Source organism: Cryptomeria japonica, chromosome 11 (genome assembly GCF_030272615.1).
Source record: "Cryptomeria japonica chromosome 11, Sugi_1.0, whole genome shotgun sequence".
In the NCBI taxonomy this organism is placed as follows: domain Eukaryota; kingdom Viridiplantae; phylum Streptophyta; class Pinopsida; order Cupressales; family Cupressaceae; genus Cryptomeria; species Cryptomeria japonica.
In genome coordinates this window covers 649782779-649805530 of record NC_081415.1, presented here as the reverse complement: position 1 = coordinate 649805530, position 22752 = coordinate 649782779, and the positions used below count along the sequence as shown (strand labels likewise).

The window sequence follows — 22752 nt, the reverse complement described above, 5'->3', positions numbered from 1 at the left end:
ACTATCAAAATTACTCCAAAACACTCAACAAAATAACATAATAATGTAACAGTTTGCTTCTATCTAATTTGTACAATTACAATGAGGTTTACCTGCTCAGTAGAAGTGTCGGGACCTACATCCCTATCTTTGCCATGTGACAGATCCAAGTTGCCTTGTGAAAAAGAAAAAATATAAACACATTAGCGAGATGAGGCCAATAGACTTAGCAAAAAAACTTAATAATAGGATGGTATATTGGAGTCATTAATTGGAGGTTGGTTTAAATGATATATAGTACGTACCACCCCCATGATAGTAACTTTATTTGTATCTATACGATTCAAATTATAATCAATTAGCAGCTCTTCCCCTACACTTATTGACTTTATTGCACATACGAATACACGATTTCTCTCGTGTGCCTCAAATATGCAATTAGGTTTCTTATTAGTTGACCTAGGTCACGTACTATTTATAAAACCTGGAATATTCTCTATTGCTTTTGGCCTTCCTTCAATGTATACAGCCAATCATTTACTTTGATCATTATCTTTTCGTTGTATATAATTTGCTGACAATGTATACCTACGCACACTTTTTTTAATATCAAACAATCTGCATCTAATTTTTGTAATTATAACAAGGTTCGACATACTCCATCAATTCAACAACTTTTTTGTAATAGACCTTTATGTCATCCATGGAGAATAGGCTCAAACCATGTAACGACGAAGATTCTATGCAATATATCCTCTCGTTAACACAAAAATCGGTGTTTATTGGAGGAAGTTCCTTGGGTACCCATTGTTCCTGTAGATTTTTGTACCTCAAGGGAACCTCGATGTTGCCTTTGGTCTCATCATCACAAGAACATGACCCCCCTTGAGCAAGGAAAAATTCCATGTGTTTATTAAATTTTCTTCTAATCTGTTGACCTCTAGTTGATCTCCCTATTTTAGACCTACTACATGTCTCACTTTTGTCGACTATTCCTACATTTCCCTCACTCGAGGAAGACACATCTGACAAATACCTATTTGGTGGTACCTGCACTCCATCAAATGAGAGAGTTAGTTGGTAATGAGAGAGATATTTTACAAATGAGGGTAATGTTGATGAAGAAGACATCCTTGAAGTTGACGTTGAGATTAAAAATTGAATAAGTCCAACTGGGGTCTCAAGTGTTGATAACTGTATTAGATTTGCTGCTAATGTTGAGGTTTGAAGAACTGAGGAAGTTTGTTTTCCTAGTAATTTTTAAAAAATAAACTATTTCTATAGGGTGTATTGACTTATACCTGTCAATCCATGAGACTGTGCAGGATCCTTGTCAAAGGGATTCAGGTTCCTGCATATGTAATTCAATTATCATATGTTCGCTAAAAATTATTGATATGTATATGAAAAATTACATAGTACACAACATGATGAATATGCAATCATCATAATCATTGTATATTTTTCTATTCCTTACCTTTACTTTATGTAGACTATGCAGGATCCTGAACTAAAGGGTTGATGATGTCTATAGTCAATTACCTATTTACACCAAGGGTGGCAACATCACACAAAATATATACATGAAATCAGAACCAACAATTGAGAATCGTAAGCATCGCATATGTATCATCATATATGTAATCAAGCATCATAGGAATTACATATGTATCATCATAAATATGTAATCTATCACATATGGATCATAAATCACCATCCATCACATAGCTAATAGATAGTCCACATTCCATAAATAAACACAAAGTTCAAAAAACGTCAAATGTATCATCATAAACATGTAATCAATCACATATGTATTTTAAATAACCATCCATCAGATAGCTAATAAAAAGTTCAAATTCCATAAATAAACACAAATTTTTAAAAATGTCATACATTTCATTCATGTCATTGATCTTCTTCTTCATCCAACTCATCATGGTGACAATCATGATCATGATCATCATCACCATCATCACCATCATCATCATCATCATCATCATCATCATCATCATCACCATCATCATCATCATCATCACCATCATCATCATCATCATCATCATCATCATCATCATCATCATCATCATCATCATCATCATCATCATCATCATCATCTTCTACTTCTTCGATATCTTCTTCTTCTATCTCATTGTACTTTATCGGTCTTCCTCCTGGATCATGTCTAACAACAAATGACCAACCTGATTTATGTGAAACCTCTGAGTAAAATACCTTCTCACATTGGCTTGGAAGAACATAGGGCTCATCCCCAGCTAGCTGAAATGACCTTGTATTAACCATTGTAACTCCATTATCATGTTCAATAACAGTTCTATCAAGATCATTTTTAATCAGTTGTATCCTACACCATTTGATGACAAACATAACTAATTTGAAGGAATTAAAGTCACACTCAAGTATATCATCCAAAATGTCATAGTATTGATTTTGAGAATCTTGAGGATGTATATCATTTCTAGATGAAATATAGTTCACCTAAAAGGCTGCAGTTATCCCAGAATCACAAGTTTTCTTCGTGTCCTCCAAATTTTTGATGCAAAATTTATGACCATTGCAGCACATAGCCTTGTGGTGTTTGACCTGCAATATGTCTAACATGTTAATATTATTAAATCGTGAGTTGATAAAGATGCATATGATTTATAAAATTATACATACCTGTTTATCTCTTAAAGCATATGCTAAATCAATTTTCCTTTGCGTAACATTGGAATCTACATTACGATGAGCTTCTTTAACCAATGAAGCCACACCTTCCCATGTTAATGTGCAACCAGAATGTTGACATCGTTCAATCTACACCATCATCCAATCAAGATTGTTTGCAATATACAAATGTAGCACATCCCACTACCAACCAATTGTACAAATAATTAATAGATGACTTACAATGGATTTATTTAGAAGATTGAGAATTAATTAACTACACTAACATCTTATAATTACCTCTCACTTTCCTCAATCTACCTTTCCCCATCAAGTACTCCCCTTCAAATTTGTTAATGGGGTTGGGATCCCAAATGCGATCTACGTGGATCTTTGTTGCAAACTTAGGAAGATATTCAGTAATGTACACCATAGTCTGGTATACCATATATCCCTCCAACATAGAACTGTCAGGATGTTCTCTTTGTCAAACCCAAGCCTTCAAAAATTTCAAGTGCCTCTCCACCATCCACATTGACCTAGTGTGTATAGGTCCACACAATTCAATCTCGTCAACGTGGTGTATGAGGTAGTGTTCTTGTGCATTGAAAAATGTTGAAGGTAGACACTTTTGCATTTCACACATGAAATGAAGAATTTTTCTCTTCCAATATTTTATTTCTTGATGGATATCTATATATGATAACCACCTAGAAGAGATTCAATATGTAAAAATATATAAACGAGACTTTACAAAAATAATATACAATATATTACACAACAAGTAAAACAAATCACAAATATATTATCTATACAACAAATTGAACAAAGATCACTACTTACCTCATGTATTTTCCAAGGTCATATATGACTTGCTTGACATTATTGTCAAATTTCTCTGGGAGAGATAGAGGTAGAACGTACTACAACAATTAGCAAATGATCTTTTCATTGTTTTCTAACATAATACAATGAAAAGTACATGTGTAGTATACAAATACTTAGTAAATACACAAGAACATGAATTACCTCAATGAAGGTATGCCAATCATGTGTTTTCATCCCTAGCCCAAATTCATTTTTCTTTGATATGAGATTGTTTATGTTTACAACAAATCCTGTGGGAAATCAAATTTTTTGTATGACTTAGTTTATAGCATTGCTTTGTTGTTTCGTTAATAACCAAGGAAGGGCACTTATATTAATCTGGTCTCCATTTCTGTTTGATTGAATGATATTTTTCATTGCATGATTGTATTCCTGAATGTCACTACAAATTTTGACAATTTTTTCTTTGTCATGCTTTCCCTCCAATATTTTCCATAATGTCTCTATTATATCCTTTCCAATATGCATAGTATCAAACAAATGCATAATTTTGTAGCTTATTGTAGTAGGGAAACCTACTAAATTATCTCTGATAACTTTTTAGTCCCTTTGGAAGGTGGTCATTAATGCCTTGACAACCTTCACAATCATCAATTACATCATCAGTAAACAAAACACAATAGAAAAATACAAATTCCAAATATAAACCATTAGATGGAATGACATTACCTTGATGATTAATTCTATTATTTTCCAACTTCCATAGGGAAGATGTCATTCTTTGTGGCTTTGATGTAGTCTCTTCTTTCCCATTGAAATCATGTTTTTTCAGTATTTCGATACTTATGATTTCTGTGGAGGAAGTGCCTATACTCATCAAACACCTTCTTTCCTAAATTTTTTGAATGACGAGATTTCATCCTTGGACCACAAACTAGACATGCAATTTTTCCCTTTGTTTGAAGACCTACAAGATAATGTATAATTGGATTAAATATGTTAAATTTTATAATTATAATTATAATTATAATGCGTAACTTGAACACTGTAACATACCACAAAAATGTGTTAGCCCTGGGCCATCATGTATTGTCCATACAAGCATTGTATGGAATTGAAATTGTCTTTGTCCTATTGGTCTAGAGATGTCATACATAGTGACACCATTCCATAACTCTAACAACTCATTGATAAGAGGCTCAATATATACATTCATATATTTAACTTGGTACTTACCTAGCTGAATGAACAAAAACATTACATAATTATTATGACCATTTTACTGCAATATTTATAATACAATGTAGATGACTATTAAATGATAAAATACCTGGAACAATCATCACCAACACTGTGTGCTCCCTCTTTATTGACATCCATGGAGGAATGGTATTGTTGATAACAAAAACTGGCCACACCGAGTAAACAAATCTCATCTCTACAAATAGATTGACACCGTCTGCTACCAATGAAAGCTTGAGATTAAAAGGTTCTTCTTTAAAGTGTGGCCACTTTTCCTTTTTTCCATAAATGTTGAACCATCAGTAGGCACTCGAATAATGTCACCTCAAATTTTATTGCGTGCATGGTAATCCATAAATTGTGACAAGCTAGTGCACCTTAATTATCGTTGCATACGTGGAATAATGAGAATATAACGAAGAACCTTGCGAGGCACATTTTTTATTATTTGATCTATTCGATATCTACTGATATGACATTCAGGGCAATCTGTTGCAAATTCATGTTGTTTATGATATATATTATGATCATTGGGACAAACATCTATTTCTTGATACTCCATTCCAATACCTTTCCGAATGGAAGATAATTCTCGGTATGAGCAAGTTAGAATATTTTATGGTGGTAACAAAAACTCACCTATCAATCTATAGAGTATTAATTTGTTAATATAAATAATATTAATGGTACATGATTCACCCTTTATTACCTATAATGACTTATATAAAATACCTTAACATACGTGAGATTGTGATGTTGGATAAACCATTCATAACATTGAAGTTCACCAACAACAATACAATAGAGAGAAGAGTTGTTTGGGAGCCTTCATAAAGGGTCTCATATGCCTTCTCAAGTATAGGTAAATCATGAACAACATCAAAGTCATCTTGACCATCATGATCGACTGTGCCAGTACTAAATGTGTCATGGATCAATGTATTTGTACCATCGTCTTCAATTGTGCTTTCTAGAGAATGATCATCATCTTCAATGGGATCATTATCTTTAGCTTTGATATTTACACCTCCATGTTCCTCCACTTTGAAAAACATATTCTTTGGGTTGTGTTGGTCCATATCATGTGCCTTGGGGAGCTCGACCTTTATAAAAATGATCAACATAAATAAACCATGATCATGACCTCATCATGAAGTGATTTCTTATGTATATAAATTGTTAAAACGATATAATGAACAACTTATCAATGGATGGTAATCATGTCCCCCTTAAATGTGACCATGCTACCTACAATGTTTCTTAGTTGTTTTGATTAGAATTCTTCTAGTCTTTAACCCCTTACAAATTTTGTAGGGACAAGAACATTTTCCATCACCTTTTCTTTTCAAGTTAGACCACAATATAGCAATTGTCTCCTTATTGTTTTCTTCACTGATATTTTTTGACATGGTCTTGATAGTTCTAATACTTAAAGATAAGTACAGATGCCAAGCTAATAAGATGAGAGGGGGGGGTGAATCATACAAACTTAATCTTCCATAAAAACATCAAATTCAACCTCGGTAACATATGCTTTAGTAATATAACCAAAAATGCTAAACATGCAAACTCAAAAGCATATAAACATCATAATACTCATAACACCAAATTTAACGTGGAAAACCAAATAGGGAAAAACCACTGTGGGATTTTGGACCCACTAAGAAATATACTCTTCTAGAGTATGCTCGGTTAAAAGCAAATCCTGTTAAAGATTACAAACACATTGATAGATGTGACCCAGTTAAGGGATTTCCCTCAGATCTATTAGGATCTTCACCTTCTTAGAAGTGACCTTGTTAAAGGATTTCAAACACTCAATCAGAATGTCACCTTGCTAGAGGGTTTTACAAATAAGATTGTTAAGTCCACTCGGTTAAGAGATTTTTTGCCACTTCACAAAATAACAGTAATAAAAATCTATCTGCAACTTCACATCTAAAATGCTAAAGCAGATTCTTATTTGCTCAATACAATTTAGGAATTATCTTGTCCATTTGTTGGGCTCTATACTTTGTTATTCAAACAGGTCTTCAAGCTTCTATTCTCGATAATCACTATGTAGCATCCCTATACATACACTTGTCTGCATGCATTGTTTATCAACAGTTCCTTATTTATAAACAATAGCTAACCGCTTAATCTCCTTGATCACTTTTCTCATGATCAATCATAGTCATCAGATCTTCAAACTTTGACCAGGTTCAATGTATCCTTTGATCTGAAAATGTTTTACCCCACCTTGGAACTTGCATATATTTCTTGGAACTTGTGCTAGGGTATTGCGGTTCAATCTAAGATGTATATCTTCCTGCCAATTTTCCTTTGCCATAGATTCTTTAACAAACTTTATTCATGGCATACCAATCATTTAATCATAGCCAGCTCATCAGCTTCCTTCATTAAATAGTGCACGTAGTCATTTAATGCATTCTGTTATTACTCGGTTACAAATTGGTAAATACTAAACTTCCCTCGATAGACATTCTGCCTTTATTAACCGATAGCGATAACCTTAGGGTTTACCGACTAGGTTCTTGCTCGGTAACATAGTATAGTATTAACCTTACATATGTATGATATCAAAACAATCTAAACATCATGATCTCATCATTGTCTAACTTGGTAATAGTTGCCCATTGAATGACTTATTTCTTCCCTTATTCATCATATTCTTTCTGTGTCTTTAACCGACATCTTTATACTCATCAAATCATACTTTTCAAGATATGACAACATCATACTGAATTAGAAAATCAATTTCTTGACATCAATGACAAAATAATAATATTAAGACAGTAAAACATCCTTAATCAATTATATCCATAATCATCAACAACCTTCTCAATATCCTTATGGAAATGCCAACAATCTCTCCTTGCTTGTTATAATGCCAACAATCTCCCCCTTTGGCATTGATGGCAAAACCAATTGATTTGACCTAATTGATTCGGATTGCTGTGAGATTCTGAAATGTTGAAATGCTCTCCTTCTGTCATCAGAATTCTCCCCCATACATTAGTCTTCTCTTATTTTCTCTTCAGTCTTTCTTTTTCCTCAGTCTTCTCCCCCTTTGACAACAATGCCAAAAAGTAAAGAACTAAAACATGATTTCTTCCTGTATGAAGTGATTTCCTATTGTTATGTATCAAATTAGTCTCGGTCAAAGAATTTATGTCTTCAATTCCCGTTCCTTGTATTGTTTCATGCACACCTTTAGAAAACCTCCTAAAGTGTGTAAATCAGCATCAAGTCCTAAAAGATATTCTGTAGAGTCATCGAATTGATGCCTTCACCGAACTCGGTCAGTGAGTAGAAGATAGGGGTAGGAGCCCTAACTTACTTCTAAGATACTCAAAAGTGTCCCTTGGCAGTGGCTTGGTGAAGATATCTGCTATTTGTTCCTTTGTGCTAACATACTCCAACACCACTTTCTTCTCTTGAGCTTCTTCTCTAAGATAATGATATTTGATAGAGATGTGCTTTGTCTTAGAGTGCATAACAGGATTATTTGAAATGTTAATGGCACTAGTATTGTCACAGAATATAGTTACTAGCTCGGTAACTTTCTCATTTATACCTTCCAACAGTTGTTTGATCCATGCTATGTTGGTACAATTCAATGCTGCAGTAACGTATTCAGCTTCTGTTGTTGACTGTGAAACACATCCTTGTTTCTTGCTAAGCCAACTCACTAGTCTTTCTCCTAAAAAGAAAGCTCCTCCACTTGTGCTTTTCCTATCATCAATGTTGCCTTCCCAATCAACATCAATATAAACTTTTAAATCAAAATCATTTCTTTTCTGATATACTAAGCCATAATTTTCAGTGCCTTTCAATTATTTGAAAATTCTCTTGATTGCTGTCATGTGTCTTTCCTTAGGATCTGTAGAGAATCTTGCAACTATACCTATTGCATGTGCTATGTCTGGCCTTCTATGAACAACATATTGTAACTTTCCAATCATGGATCAGTAAAGTGTCTCATCAATAGATACAGATTCATCATTCTTTGATAGTTTACAGTTGGTAGTCATAGGAGTACTTACTAGTTTTGAATCCTCCATTCCAAATTTCTTCAAGATTTCCTTTATGTACTTGGATTGAGTAATGAAAATCTCATCTTTCATTTGTAGTATCTGTAAACCTATAAAATACTTTATCTCACCAATTAATGACATCTCAAATTCTTTGCTCATTTCATTTCCAAAGTTCTTACATAGAGAGTCATTTCCACAAAATATAATGTCATCAACAAATATGGCTGAGATCAATATTCCATTTTCATCATTCTTCATGTATATATTGTTGTTTTCACTTGTTCTTATAAAACCAATCTTGATTAAATAAGAGTGCAATCTTTCATACCATGCTCTAGGATCTTATTTCAGACCATATAAAGCTTTGTTCAATTTACATACCCAATCTTTATTATTGTCTTCAGCAAATCCTTCAGGTTGTTCAATAAAAACTTCTTCTTCTAATATACCATTCAGAAATGCAGATTTGACATCCATTTGATATACCTTGAAATTCTTGTAAGCAGAATATGCCAACAATGTTCTTACTCCTTCAAGTCTAGCCACAGGTGCAAAAGTCTCACCATAATCATTTCCTTCTTCTTGGGCATAACCTTTGCAAACTAGTCTTGCTTTATTTCAAATGACCTCACCTTTTTCATTAAGCTTGTTTCTAAAAATCCACTTTGTACCGATTACATTTTTGTCCTTCGGTCTTGGGATTAGTGTCCATGTGTCATTCTTCTTGATTTGTTCAATCTCTTCTATCATAGCATTTATCCAATCTTTACTGTTAAATGCCTCTTTCACTATTCTCAATTCAAATTCAGATATCAATGTGTTTTGTCTTAGTTTGTTCCTTGCCATCACTGGATCATCCTTATCTCCTATAAGCTGACTTCGTGCATGATGTCTTCTGACATATTTGGCTAATATAGGCTCGGTAGGCTCTGTATGATCTTCTTCATCACTCGGTAACTAAATATTCTCTTCTTTTCCTTCAACAGTTTTCTCGGTAAGACTTGTTGGTTGAACATAGACAAATTCATCATAATCTTTTGGTTCCTTGGAATTTCCTTCATCATTTCTTTCTACAAATTCATCAATTTTCACATTTGCACTTTCTACTATTTTGTTAGATGATTTGATCAGACATTTAAATGCTTTACTTCTAGAAGAATAACCAAGAAATGTTCCTTCTTCACTTTTCTAATCAAACTTGCCATTTCTATTGTCCTTGTGTACATAGCATCTACTTCCAAAGATTTTAAAATAACGTACATTAGGTTTCTTGTCATACCACATTTCATATGGTGTCTTCAAAGTACCTTTCTTCAGTTGTACTCGGTTCAGGGTGTAAACTGTTGTGGTTATTGCTTCTCTCCAAAATGTTTGTGGCACTTTCTTTTAAATCATCAGGGTTTTGGCACAATCCACAATAGATCTATTTCTTCTCTCAGCTATTCCATTTTGTTGTGGAGTTCTCAGTGTAGAAACTTGTCTTTTTATACCATGATCATTGCAGAATAAGTTGAACTCATCAGATGTGAACTCTCCTCCTCTATCTGATCTAAGACATTTTAGTTTTCTTCCTGTTTCATTTTCAACTCTTTCCTTGTACCATTTTAACATTTGAAAAGCTTCTGATTTTTCTTTTAAAAACATTACTGACATCATCCTTGAGTAATCATCCACAAATAGTATGAAATATTTATCACCATAATAACTTTGAACTTTCATAGGACCATAAAGATCAGTGTGCGCAAGATCTAAAATTCCCTTAGAAGTGTAAGACTTACTTGTAAAGCTTGATCTTGTCATTTTGCCCATTTGGCATCCTCGGCACATAGAATTCTTAGGTTTTTTCAAGACTCAGTAGACCTCTTACTTGGTGCTTCTTACTTATTTTGATTATATTATCAAAATTTACATGACAAAACCTTTTATGCCATAACCAAGTATCATCTATCTTTGCATACAGACACTTATTCCGAGTTGAGTCAAGGTGAAATGTGTTACCTTTTGTTTGTGTCTCGGTAGCAACCAACTTTCCATTTTTGTCATGAACTTTGACAATTCCTTTCCGAAATTCTATTCAATATCTTGTATTGTTTAGCTATGCTACACTCAACAAATTGTATTTCAAACCTTCAACCCAATAAACATCATTGCATCTTGCATTGTCAAGAAGTTTTATGGATCCTTTACCTTTTACTGGACATGGTGCATCATTACCAAATCTTACATAGCCTCCATCATAGTCTTCTAACATAACAAATTTTTGTTTATCACCTATCATGTGATGTGAGCATCCACTACCTATGATCCAAGAATCATTAGTATTTATGTGAGATATTAGGACTTTTTCTTCATACCTTTCTTCATCTGATCCATCTTTGATAGCCACATAAACTACTTCATCTATATCAGTTTCATCTGATTTATCATCATTGGATTCTTCATCAGCTTTTAAGCATGTCTTTATATCTCTTCTTTTGAAGTCTCGGTGTCCTCTGTAATGATTATCTTTCTGTCTATCATCTCGGTAATCTCTCTTTTCAATAGAATCTTTGTTAGGACAGTTAGAAGCCATATGTCCTATCTTATCACAATTGAAACATTTCAAAGGTAGTTTTCCTTTATGTACTTACCTTTGCCTCTCGGTAACCTTCTGGCTAATAGTGCTTCAAACTCTTCTTGCTTTCTGATTTCCTCATAGAGTTTGTGTACTTCCTCCATGTTCTTGCGAAATCTTTCACTTGCTCCACTGTTATCTCCTTCAGAGTACTTATACTTTACTTCATTGTAATCATTAGATTCATCAAGATGAAAAGAATTAAATGCAGATTCAACTTTATTTACTGATGACCCATTACTATCAAAGTTACTTAACTCAAATGCATGTAGCTTACCAATAGTAGCATCTAAAGAAACTGGTATATTAGGTACAGACCTCAATTCATTGATTGTAGAGACTCGGATTGCATAAGCTGGTAGAAGGGTTCTTAACAACTTACTTGTTATATCCTTTTCTTCAATAGTTCCACTTGCTCCTTTGATTTGATTGACAATCTCCTTTAGTCTTGTACTATACTGGGTTATGTTCTCACCTTCATTCATCCTAATAGATTCAAGTTGTCCTCTTAGACTATCCACTTTTTCTCTTTGAACATGTTCATCTCCACCATACACAGATATGAGCTTGTCCCACATAGCCTTTATATCATTGTAGCCTTCTAGATCATTAAACTCTGAATCGATCAATGCAGATGTTATTTCAATCATTGCTTGGATATGTTCTTGCTTTGCCTTTATCTCTTCCATTGTCAATGGATAGGTGCTCGGTGTAATGAAATCATTCTCCACGTAATATACAACATATTCTCCAACTCCTGATAGGTGTAGCTTCATCATTTTCTGCCATGTAGAGAAACTTGACTCGTTCAGCTTCGGTGCATCCCTCTTATACATCTTTGGATCTTTGCCTCAAGTACCTTTAAACTTTTTCTTTCGGAGTCCAAAGCTCTGATGCCAATTGATAGTTCTTATACTTAAAAATAAGTACAGATTCCAAGCTAATAAGATGAGAGGGGGGGGGTGAATCATACAAACTTAATCTTCCATAAAAACATCAAATTCAACCTCGGTAACATATGCTTCAGTAATATAACCAAAACTATTAAACATGCAAACTAAAAGCATATAAACATCATAATACTCATAACACCAGATTTAATGTGAAAACCCAAATAGGGAAAAACCACTGTGGGATTTCAGACCCACTAAGAAATATACTCTTCTAGAGTATGCTCGGTTAAAAGAAAATCCTATTAAAGATTACAAACACATTGCTAGATGTGACCCAGTTAAGGGATACCTCTCAGATCTGTTAGGATCTTCACCTTGTTAGAAGTGACCTTGTTAAACGATTTCAAACACTAAATCAGAATGTCACCTTGCTAGAAGGTTTTACAAATAAGACTGTTAAGTCCACTCGGTTAAGAGATTTTTTGTCACTTCACAAATAACAGTAATAAAAATCTATCTGCAACTTCACATCTAAAATGCTAAAGCAGATTCTTATTTGCTCAATACAATTTAGGACTTATCTTGTCCATTTGTTGGGCTCTATACTTTGTTATTCAAACAGGTCTTCAAGCTTCTATGCTCGGTAATCACTATGTAGCATCCCTGTGCATACACTTTCCCACATGCATTGTTTATCAATAGTTCCTTATTTATAAACAATAGCTAACCGCTTAATCTCCTTGATCACATTTCCCATGATCAATCATAGCTATCAGATCTTCAAACTTTTACCTAGTTCAATGTATCCTTTGATCTGAAAATGTTTTACCCCGGCTTGGAACTTGCATATATTTCTTGGAACTTGTGCTAGGGTATTGCAGTTCAATATAAGCTGTAGATCTTCCTGCTGATTTTCCTTTGCCATAGATTCTTTAACAAACTTCATTCATGGCATACCAATCATTTAATCATAGCCAGCTCATCAGCTTCCTTCATTAAATAATGCATGTAATCATTTAATGCATTCTATTATTACTCGGTTGCAACTCAGTAAATACCAAACTTCACTCGGTAGCCATTTTGCCTTCATTAACCGATAGCGATAACCTTAGGGTTTACCAACTAGGTTCTTGCTCGGTAACATAGTATAGTATTAACCTTACATATGTATGATATCAAAACAATCTAAACATCATAATCTCATCATTGTCTAACTCGTACTAGTTGCCCATTGAATAACTTATTTCTCCCCGTACTCATCATATTCTTTCTATGTCTTTTACCAACATCTTTATACTCATCAAATCATACTTCTCAAGATATGGCAACATCATACTGAATTAGAAAATCAATTTCTTGACATCAATGATAAAATAATAATATTAAGACAGTAAAACATCCTTAATTAGTTATATCCATAATCATCAACATCCTTCTCAATATCCTTATTGAAATGCCAACAATCTCTCCTTGGTCGTTATAATGCCAACAGGTCTTTCTTCACATGCAAAAAAATTGAGCTATTAAAATTTTTGTGCATAACCTTCATAAACTACGCAAAAGGATATTGCAAGTATGGAAGTCTTCTTAGAACTAGTTATATAGAAGTTGAAATGTTACTTAAACTTAGACTCTCTTCAATTATGAAGACTATTTTATTTAGATAGTTTTCTTGGCTGAAAAATAAGCTTGATTTTGGCAAGTTGATGAAAAATATTTGAGTTTTAAAAAAAAGAGAAACCTTTTTATTGTGTCATCTAATAGAATCAAATTAGGAATGATGAATTTATGAAGAAGTCAATCAAGTCATTCATAATTTATTAAGGTTTTAATTTGAGAATTTTAAGGTTTTATCATTCATAATGTGGTTTTGAGTCAATGGCATTTAGGCTCATTCCATATTTAGCCTACTAGGGCATAAGATTTCTTATAATTTATACAACCAATCAACATGAAACCAACTTCATATGAAAGAGAATTTAATTGACTATTAGAATCCAAAATATGAAAAAAATTAAGCAGTTACATTAAGAGTTAATCAATTCTTTTGCTGCAACCCTGTCAACAAGGGTTTTATGACAGTTTTGACAAAAACCATTAGAACTTTCTTTATAATCCATGGCTGACCTTCAAACCTGTCTTGAATTAAAGATAACTCTTCATTCTACAACCTCAAATAGGTTATTAGGGGCATAAGAGAATGGAATATTGGGAGAAAGAGACAAAAGTTTAGTTGTTCGTTAAAAACCCCAAAAACGATGAAATAAAAATAGACGAAGACAAGAAAAACCCAATATACTTAGCAAAGCTTCATGTGGGACTTATAGTAGTCAACAAAAAGTCTGCAAACTCCACAAAAAGTGAGAAAAATGACCAAAACCTTCCTGGACGGAGAAATTTTTCGGGCTTTTGCAACTTTCAGCATATGATAATAGCAGGTGGAATGAAGAGGAATGACACCTAGGCAAATTTGACCAAGGGAGATCCATTTAAAGATTTCTCAAATCTGTTATATATGATGATCAAAATAAGGCTATATGAATAAGGGGGCATTCAAGCAAAAAAATTCAACTGTTAGATTGAATCCCAACACAATTTACAACTACTGTCAAATTGAACTATTGAAGATTCAAATGCTTATCACCTTATTTGATTTTAAAAGATTTTTCTGTGGATTTGACAAAACTTGGAATTTGAAGTCTATTTTGTAACACCACTTAGATAAATATGTGGACATCACTGCTGCTTATGTCCCGATTTTGGTATAGTAAATAAGGTTTACTTATTTTTTAATTTTTATACAATACTTTTTGCCTTTATCTAACATAATCGATAATTGGAAGGCTTTTCAATAACTACGAACTGCAGCATTAGGAAAGTAAAGAAAAGCAGATAAATGAGAACATACTGGTAGGATGACAAGCTCAAATTTATGAGACACGCACTCTGAAATGAACTTGTCTGCAACCATCTTTACAAGATTCAAACACACAACCCACAAGTCCACAGGAATTTACAGGCATGCGAAAATCTACAGGAATTTCCTCACCTCGAATAGTTCGATACCCTCCAAACTAGGTACTTAATCCTTAGATATCACCTGCTAGACAACCCAATTTTGAATCAGGAAAAGATGGCCAGACCAAGAAAAGATTATTCATATAGATGCCCTTGAAGTGATAGTCTTGTTCAAGAGCAAGTTAAAACTGAATCCTTCAATATCCCTACTAGGTTTTAAAGATAACAAAACACTTGGCTATAAATCTGTTATTGTTAATTAGGAAGTCAAGAGTTAAAGGGAGAAGGACACATCAAACCTAATTTGTGGAGGCAGAGGCAGAGGAAGAGGCAAAAGAAACAAAAGAATTGGCAAAGGCAAAGGAAGTCAAGAGTTAATTCAATCCGTCACACGTGGTTTTCAAATGAACCTGCTCTTTTTTTTTTTTTTTAATAACACCTATGGTTGTTTGAATTTCGACTAACACGAGCTTCGTCGGAAAACGTCATCGACATTTTGACGTTATCGAGCATTTTTTTTCTTTTTAAATCCATTTTGATCACAAAATGCCTTGTCCATCAAAAACCTTCGTCAAAATTTGAGGCCAAATGTATTAGTGATTTCATGTGAAAATCCTAATTTCCCTCTAAGGGAGGGCTCACCTCCTTTAGATTGTAGCATATAAGACCTAATTGAGGTTTTCTCCTTGAGTAGGTCATCTTCTATTATCTTTTATTTAAAGGATTTCCATCTTGTTTTCACTTTTGCTAGTTGCATGTTTAGCAATTTCACAACTCATTGGGCTATGTTTCTTCGTTCCACTATATCTAGGACATCATCACCATTCTCCTAGTCAAACATCAAATCCTCTGCCAAGGAAATATCTTCCTTAACTTCTACCTCTTGAGGGTTTAAATTATGAGGGTTTTATTGTGTCTACAAAGTGAGAGTGTTGGCCATAATCAAAGCACCCTCTAAAGCATTTTTGTCTTAATGGTTAATTTCCCTTGTCAGTGATTATATTCAATTTGTCCTTCTTCAATCTCTCTTGTGATTCCTCTTGTGCAAAATTCATGTTTTTTTTACCATGGTCAGTTACCTTTTTTAGAACTTAACGTGTAATGGGGGCCTAAGGTATCCAAACTTAGAGTTGACTTGGATTCCACATCATGCACAAAATAATTTCTTTTCTTCAATTTCTATCTATTGGTGTAAATAATCATTCATCGTGGATATTATTACACCTTAATTAAGTTTACTTAGGAAATGCATTTCATAGTAGTTTGGGTATGAGACACTTGGGTGTTTGTGCCATGTTGGGATAGTGTGTGTAGGAGAATATCCACCTTTTGTGGACTTATCTTGTTGTTACATTCCACATTCAGTGGGTGATCCACCTCATGTGGAATATTATATTGTTTCTCCTACCTACCCACACCTATTTCCTACCTACCCTTGTTTCTTATTTAGCCACATGTCATGTTTGTGTGCTCACATATCCATATCGCCTTGCCTATATAAGAAGACTCGTATTCATTGTATGTAATGCTTGATGATCCAGTTGATCAGTATTTTCATCTTGATAGAATATAGTTTATTCCTATCAATATTTTGTCTCTCCATTGTACTTTTCATTGAGCTCTTGATCTTGGCAAAATCTCACACTATCTGTTCGGTCTAGACTTGTCCTAATAGAAGCTTGAAGTAGAAACAATTATGATAATTTAGTGGTGGATATGACCCGTATTCACACAAAAAGGGTTGAGTCACCATCGCCCATGTCAATTTCTAGGGTTTTGCCCAACTATTTTCCAATTCATTTTAGGTAGCTTGTAGACCAGTACTCGCATGACAAGTATAATTTGATCCAAATTGGGCCATTTGAAGGCTACCTTGCCCATACATCAAAGTTTAGAGTCCACTTCTATGCAAAAACATTTAGGTCTCTTGTTTTCCAAGGTCCTTTGTCTAGGATTGCATCTTTGTCTTCTGCATTATTGAGATTGACCAAGAAGAAATTTTTGGGTAGAAAATAAACTTTGTTATCTCCATTGTCACAATTCTATTTGTTCCATCTTAAAATTTTCTTTTCTGTCCTAGAAGACATTGAGGAATCTCTTCGTTATTGTCATTTGGTGGAGGGTTGAAACGTCCTTATCAACTAGATCAAAAAAATAAAATGTACAATTTAGCTACTAAAGGTGTTTGTAGAATTATTTGCATTAGGGACGGGTTGTGGATTTGTTGTTCTACTCTAAGTTTTTTATTTGCTCTACGTTTTTTGAAAAGAAATTATCATTAATTCTCTCTCTCTCTCTCTCTCTCTCTCTCTCTCTCTCTCTCTCTCTCTCTCTCTCTCTCTCTCTCTCTCTATCGTATTCGATATATAAAGTCATCTTTTATCCGAACGAGTACGGTTAGGGGGATTTTAGTTTGTTGAAGTTATTTAAGAGGTTAACAAAGTCCTATCATACTTCTTAAAGATTTGAATCTTGGTAGATAGTAAAATTAAGAAACACACCATCATTCTCATCAATTATACTCAATTAATTAAACTACAACTCTTTAACAATAATAATAAAATTTGACATTCCACTTAAAACAATTTTACAATCATATAATATTTTTAAAAACTATACGACTAACAATCTTTTAATAGCTGAATAATACATTTTATACGTTTTTATAGGCATTTAAGGAAAAGCTAAACAACAAATTATTTGATACGTCCACTATAGAAATAGTCGTACTCGGTAAGTTTTGGATGCCATTCTCTTCATGGGAAATGACGGTTCTTGTAAAAACAGAGAAGATTCTAGGTTTTATAAAGCATTCGACAAGAATGCCCTTTTCTTCTGGGTCAACTGTTCTAGCCGTCTTTCAGTATTAGACAAGAATATGATCTGGAAAACTGGTGTTGATGATTCTTATGAGGGATTATTATAATACTGCCCAACCAAATAAATGAGCATTACATTTCACATGCTACAAAGATAGCGAGTGGCGCCTCTGAATGAAGTTGCCCATCTCCAAATGTATATATTCGTTACTCTGCCACTGTATATAACAGCACCGGAGAAGATTTGATCCTGGGCATCACTATGCGGCGAACAAGCTCAGTGTTAGTGTTTTTGTGGGTGGTCATGGGATTTTCGCTATATCTAATATTTCTAAAAACGAAATCTTTCCATTTGCCATATGTACGATTTGCTTATATATGTGTGGTGCTTATTGAGGGAGTTATTATTAGTGTTTTGCCAGTTGATGCATCGGCAGGACGTCAACAGCAATCACCTCCATCGACTTCTTCTGACGTTGATAAGATTGGTGTGGAAGTGGAAATGGAAGAAGAAATGGAATGCGTTATTTGCCTGAGTGAATATGAAGAGGATGATGAGGCGGTGACACTAAAACCGTGTCATCACAATTTTCATGTGGACTGCATTCGAAGGTGGCTGCAGTGCAAACTACGATGTCCCATCTGCAATGCATGTCCGCTTCAGGAATTTGTTTCCCCGGCTCAAAATGATGTTGTGCTTCAAATTCCACCTACGCCACGTCCTGTGGCTGATTGAATTTTTGTTCTGTTTCTGTTTTGTTTTTGGTGTCTTAGGTTGTTTTCCTTTTTAAGTTGAGAGAATGTTTTTTCAAGCAAAACCCTAAATGACGCAGATAGTCATCTGTTTGAGAAGGAAATACAAGAAATACTAAATGGATATATTGGGTATTTGGTCGAAAGAGAAAGAGGGTATGGATTGAATCCAATGCTATGGCAAGATTTCAATCAAGATTGATGAGTAAGAGGATTGGATTAATTTTAATTCTGTTTAATTGGTAATATGTATTCATTAGTATTCTATTGAATAAAATCACTATATGATAAGAGAAACATTATCATTATATCTTTAGAAGGTTTCAATCAAGATTGATGACCAAGAATTCATATAATTTGAAGAGATCAAATTAATTTAATTTTGTTGTTTTGGTGGTATACATTAATTAATTATTTTTCAAATAATAAAAATTGTAAAGATTTTATTTATTTATTGATATTTGATTGTTTTTTAATATAGAAATATGTTTAAAATTGTATAAAATTTAATGGTTGAGTAAAAATTTAGTAAGATTAAAAGATTTCAAAAAATAAATTGAAGTCATATATAGTATTTTCTTGTCAATTTGGATTTGATTCAATTACGTAGTGGAACAAACCATGGTCATTTATTAGTTATTTGAGCATGCACTTTACTAATAATTTTTTGCTATTTTTCTTTCTTTAAGGGTAAAAAGCACTAAGTACATATAAATATAAAAATATAGATAAAATACATATGAGAGAAAATTATATCTACATGGCTAAGAATACTAGCAACCAAGAGGAGACGAGAGCTCGACTCAACATGAAATATAAAACAAACAAGCCTAAAGTAGAAACCAGAAATTAGCATTGTACTAAACCTAGTGAGAGCCATTGAGTCACATTTAACACCATTTCTTAATGAATTTGCAAGATTTCGACTATATTTAAATTTTATACATTTATTTTATTTATCTTAGATTTAAGATCTTTTCTAATTTATAAATTTACTTTATCCATCTTACATTTTACTAGTTATTTTTAAAATAAAGTTACATACCATTTCAAAATATTTTAACTGATATATGAAGTCCATAATCTCACAACAAATCTTTTGAAGAAATAAAGATTATTTTTTAATTTGACTAAATATTTACTTATCAGAATGGCTTCATGAAAACGTGGAATAATCTTATGATTGAAGTTCGGATAGAATTTGGTATGGTATGGAAATTAATAAGACAAAGTTGAAGACCTTGAAATGGCCCAAGAAATTTATTCTTGTGATTTCATCAATTTGTACAACAAGTGAATTTACTACCTGCTATGATGAACTCTTGTTTATTGTAGATAAGCCAAGAAAGTATAAGTTCTAAATACCATGATGAATCACAAAATACTATAGGGGAAGGGGTCCTACCTATGTTCCAATGACTATTCACTCCTTGCTCACCTAAGCCCCCAATACTAATTTTAAAGAAATAAAAATAATGTTATTAAAAGTTCATTAATAAATTTCACATATACCAATAAGTCACCCATTTGCATCCCAATTCATTAAAATTTATAAACTTTAATTAACATAGTTGTGCAATATTATATAGTACCTGTAGTGCATGACTATCAGGGCATTTGTGCATAAGTATTGGCAAAAGCAATTATTAGAGGATAATGTGTTGGGTGTTAGAGGAATATGTATTGGGTTAGTTGTGTGAATTTTTTAAGTGGTTGTAGTGCACAATTATTGGGGCATCTTTAAGTAGGTATCAAGCAACAATTTGAAATAACCACTTTTTGACCCTTGCATGCATAACAAATCCTACAGCATTTGTCGTTACTATCTAAAACCCATAACAATAGCTATAAGAAGTTAAGGTGCATATGGAGACAACGAAAAGATTGCCAAAACGTAATGTCGCGTTGAGGATCTATGGGTGTGCGAAGTTAGCTATAACGACTACTAGTGCTCTCCCCTAATGTGCGTTCACCCTCTTGCAAAATTGACATATTCAGCACAAGACAAATACAACATGGAATGTGAAGGAATTTTTTATTTGAATATTCAATTTCTCATTTGATCTTGTATTTTTGGATGGGAGGATTGACCAATTACATATATTACGTTCCTATGAATTGTGCTTGGTTAAAGTGTATAATAAAGACAAATCATTTTTAATTCAATAATTTAATGAGGAGAATAATAATTTAGTATAATTATTAATAATATTAAAAAAAATGAATCACATAGATATTAACATTTTAGTTCTTTTTGATGTATGTATGTATGTATGGAGTCATCCTTTATCTAAGTTAGTAAGGGTAGAGGGATTTTAGTTTGTCAAAGTCATCAAGAGATGAACAAAGTCCAATCACACTTCAAGATTTGAACCTTTCTAGATGGTAAAATTAAATAACATATCACCATCCTATCAATTATACTTAATTAATTGAATTACAACTCTTAACATTAATGATAAATTTTGATATTCCACTTAAAACAATTTGGCAATCATATAATATTCTGATATTCCACTTAAAAATATGGCTAACAATTTAATAATAGGTGAGCAATACATTTTATGAAAAAGTAAACCACAAAAGCACAAATAAAAAACATTGGTTGATGAAATGAATGTCGATTATATCTTGTAAATAATATGTCGACCTCAATAAAAACGTCGAATCAAAGGTTGACTTCTATAGAAATAGTCGTACTTGTTAAGCTTTGGATGCCATTCTCTTCATTGGAAATGACGGTGCTTCGAAAAGCACATAGGGCTTCGTTTTATTAAACATTCAACAAGAGTGCCAATTGTTAAAGCCGTCTTTCAATATTGACCAAGAATATGATCTAGAAAACTGGTCTTGAAGATTCTTATGAGGGATTGTCATGATGCTCCCCAACCAAATAAAACAGAGCATCGCAGTTCACATGGATAGCGAGGGGCGCCTCTGAGTTAAGTTTCCCATCCCCAAATCCATATATAATTATTAATGTGCGACCATAGATAAAAGCAGCGGAAAGGAATCAATCGCCATGCGGGTAATAAGGGTATTGTTGCTGTGTTTGACGTACCTCATGGGAGGTGGGACGTTTGCGGTACTCCTCATTGTTTTTCACAGAGGTTTACTGTGGCTTCTAATACTCGCGTTTATCATTGTGTGGACGTTTCTATCGTTCATTGTGAATACATGGGCAAGTATGCCGGTACGGCAGCAGTCGACTCAAAATTCGGCAGGCCCACAGCAGCGATTGCCTCCATCGTCTTCTCCGATCGTTAATAAGATTGCTGTGGAAATGGAAATGGAAATGGGCGTATTCAATTACAGATGTGACGAAGAAGGAGAGAAGGAATGCGTTATCTGCCTATGTGAATACAAAGAGGATGATGCGGTGGTGGCACTAAAACCGTGTCATCACAATTTTCATGTGGACTGCATTCGAAGGTGGCTACAGTGCAAGCTTCAGTGTCCCCTCTGCAACGCATGTCCGCTTTATAAATCTGGATCCCACGCTCAAAATGATGTTGCGCTTCAAATTCCACCTACGCCCCCTGTGGCGGATTGAACTAATATTCTGTTTCTGTTTTGTTTTCAGTGTGTCTTTGGTTGTTTTTCTTTTTTAAATTGAGAGAATGTGTCTTCAAGCAAAACCCTAAATGACTCAGATAATCGTCTGTTTGAGAAGGAAAGAAAAGAAATACATGCACTGTTCTTGATTCCAGAGTTTGTCAACAGAACAAGAGCTAAATGGATATATTGAATATTTGGTCAAAAGAAAAAGAGGGTATGGATTGAATCCAATGTTATGGCTACACTCTAGAAGGTTTAAATCAAGATTTCATGTAAATTCAAACCGATTGAATTTGAAGTATGTTGGTTCTCTAATGTGAATTCAACAATTTCTAAAGGGC

At 33.6% G+C, this 22752-nt stretch overlaps 2 protein-coding genes across 2 annotated transcripts in view; both read left to right on the top strand.

Annotated features, from left to right (window-relative positions):
• The window catches only part of LOC131860382 (RING-H2 finger protein ATL57-like), a 29669-nt gene extending 10833 nt beyond the window's left edge, over window positions 1-18836 (top strand). The window contains exon 2 of the mRNA XM_059214787.1: window positions 18332-18836. Within this exon, the coding sequence (XP_059070770.1) occupies window positions 18332-18836 (505 nt within the window). The remainder of the gene's footprint in view (window positions 1-18331) is intronic.
• A 3039-nt stretch (window positions 18837-21875) lies between these two features.
• On the top strand, window positions 21876-22406 carry LOC131039953 (RING-H2 finger protein ATL5-like). The gene has a single exon (XM_057972805.2). The coding sequence runs from the start codon at window positions 21876-21878 to the stop codon at window positions 22404-22406; it is 531 nt and encodes a 176-aa protein (XP_057828788.2).
• Window positions 22407-22752: the final 346 nt, after the last annotated feature.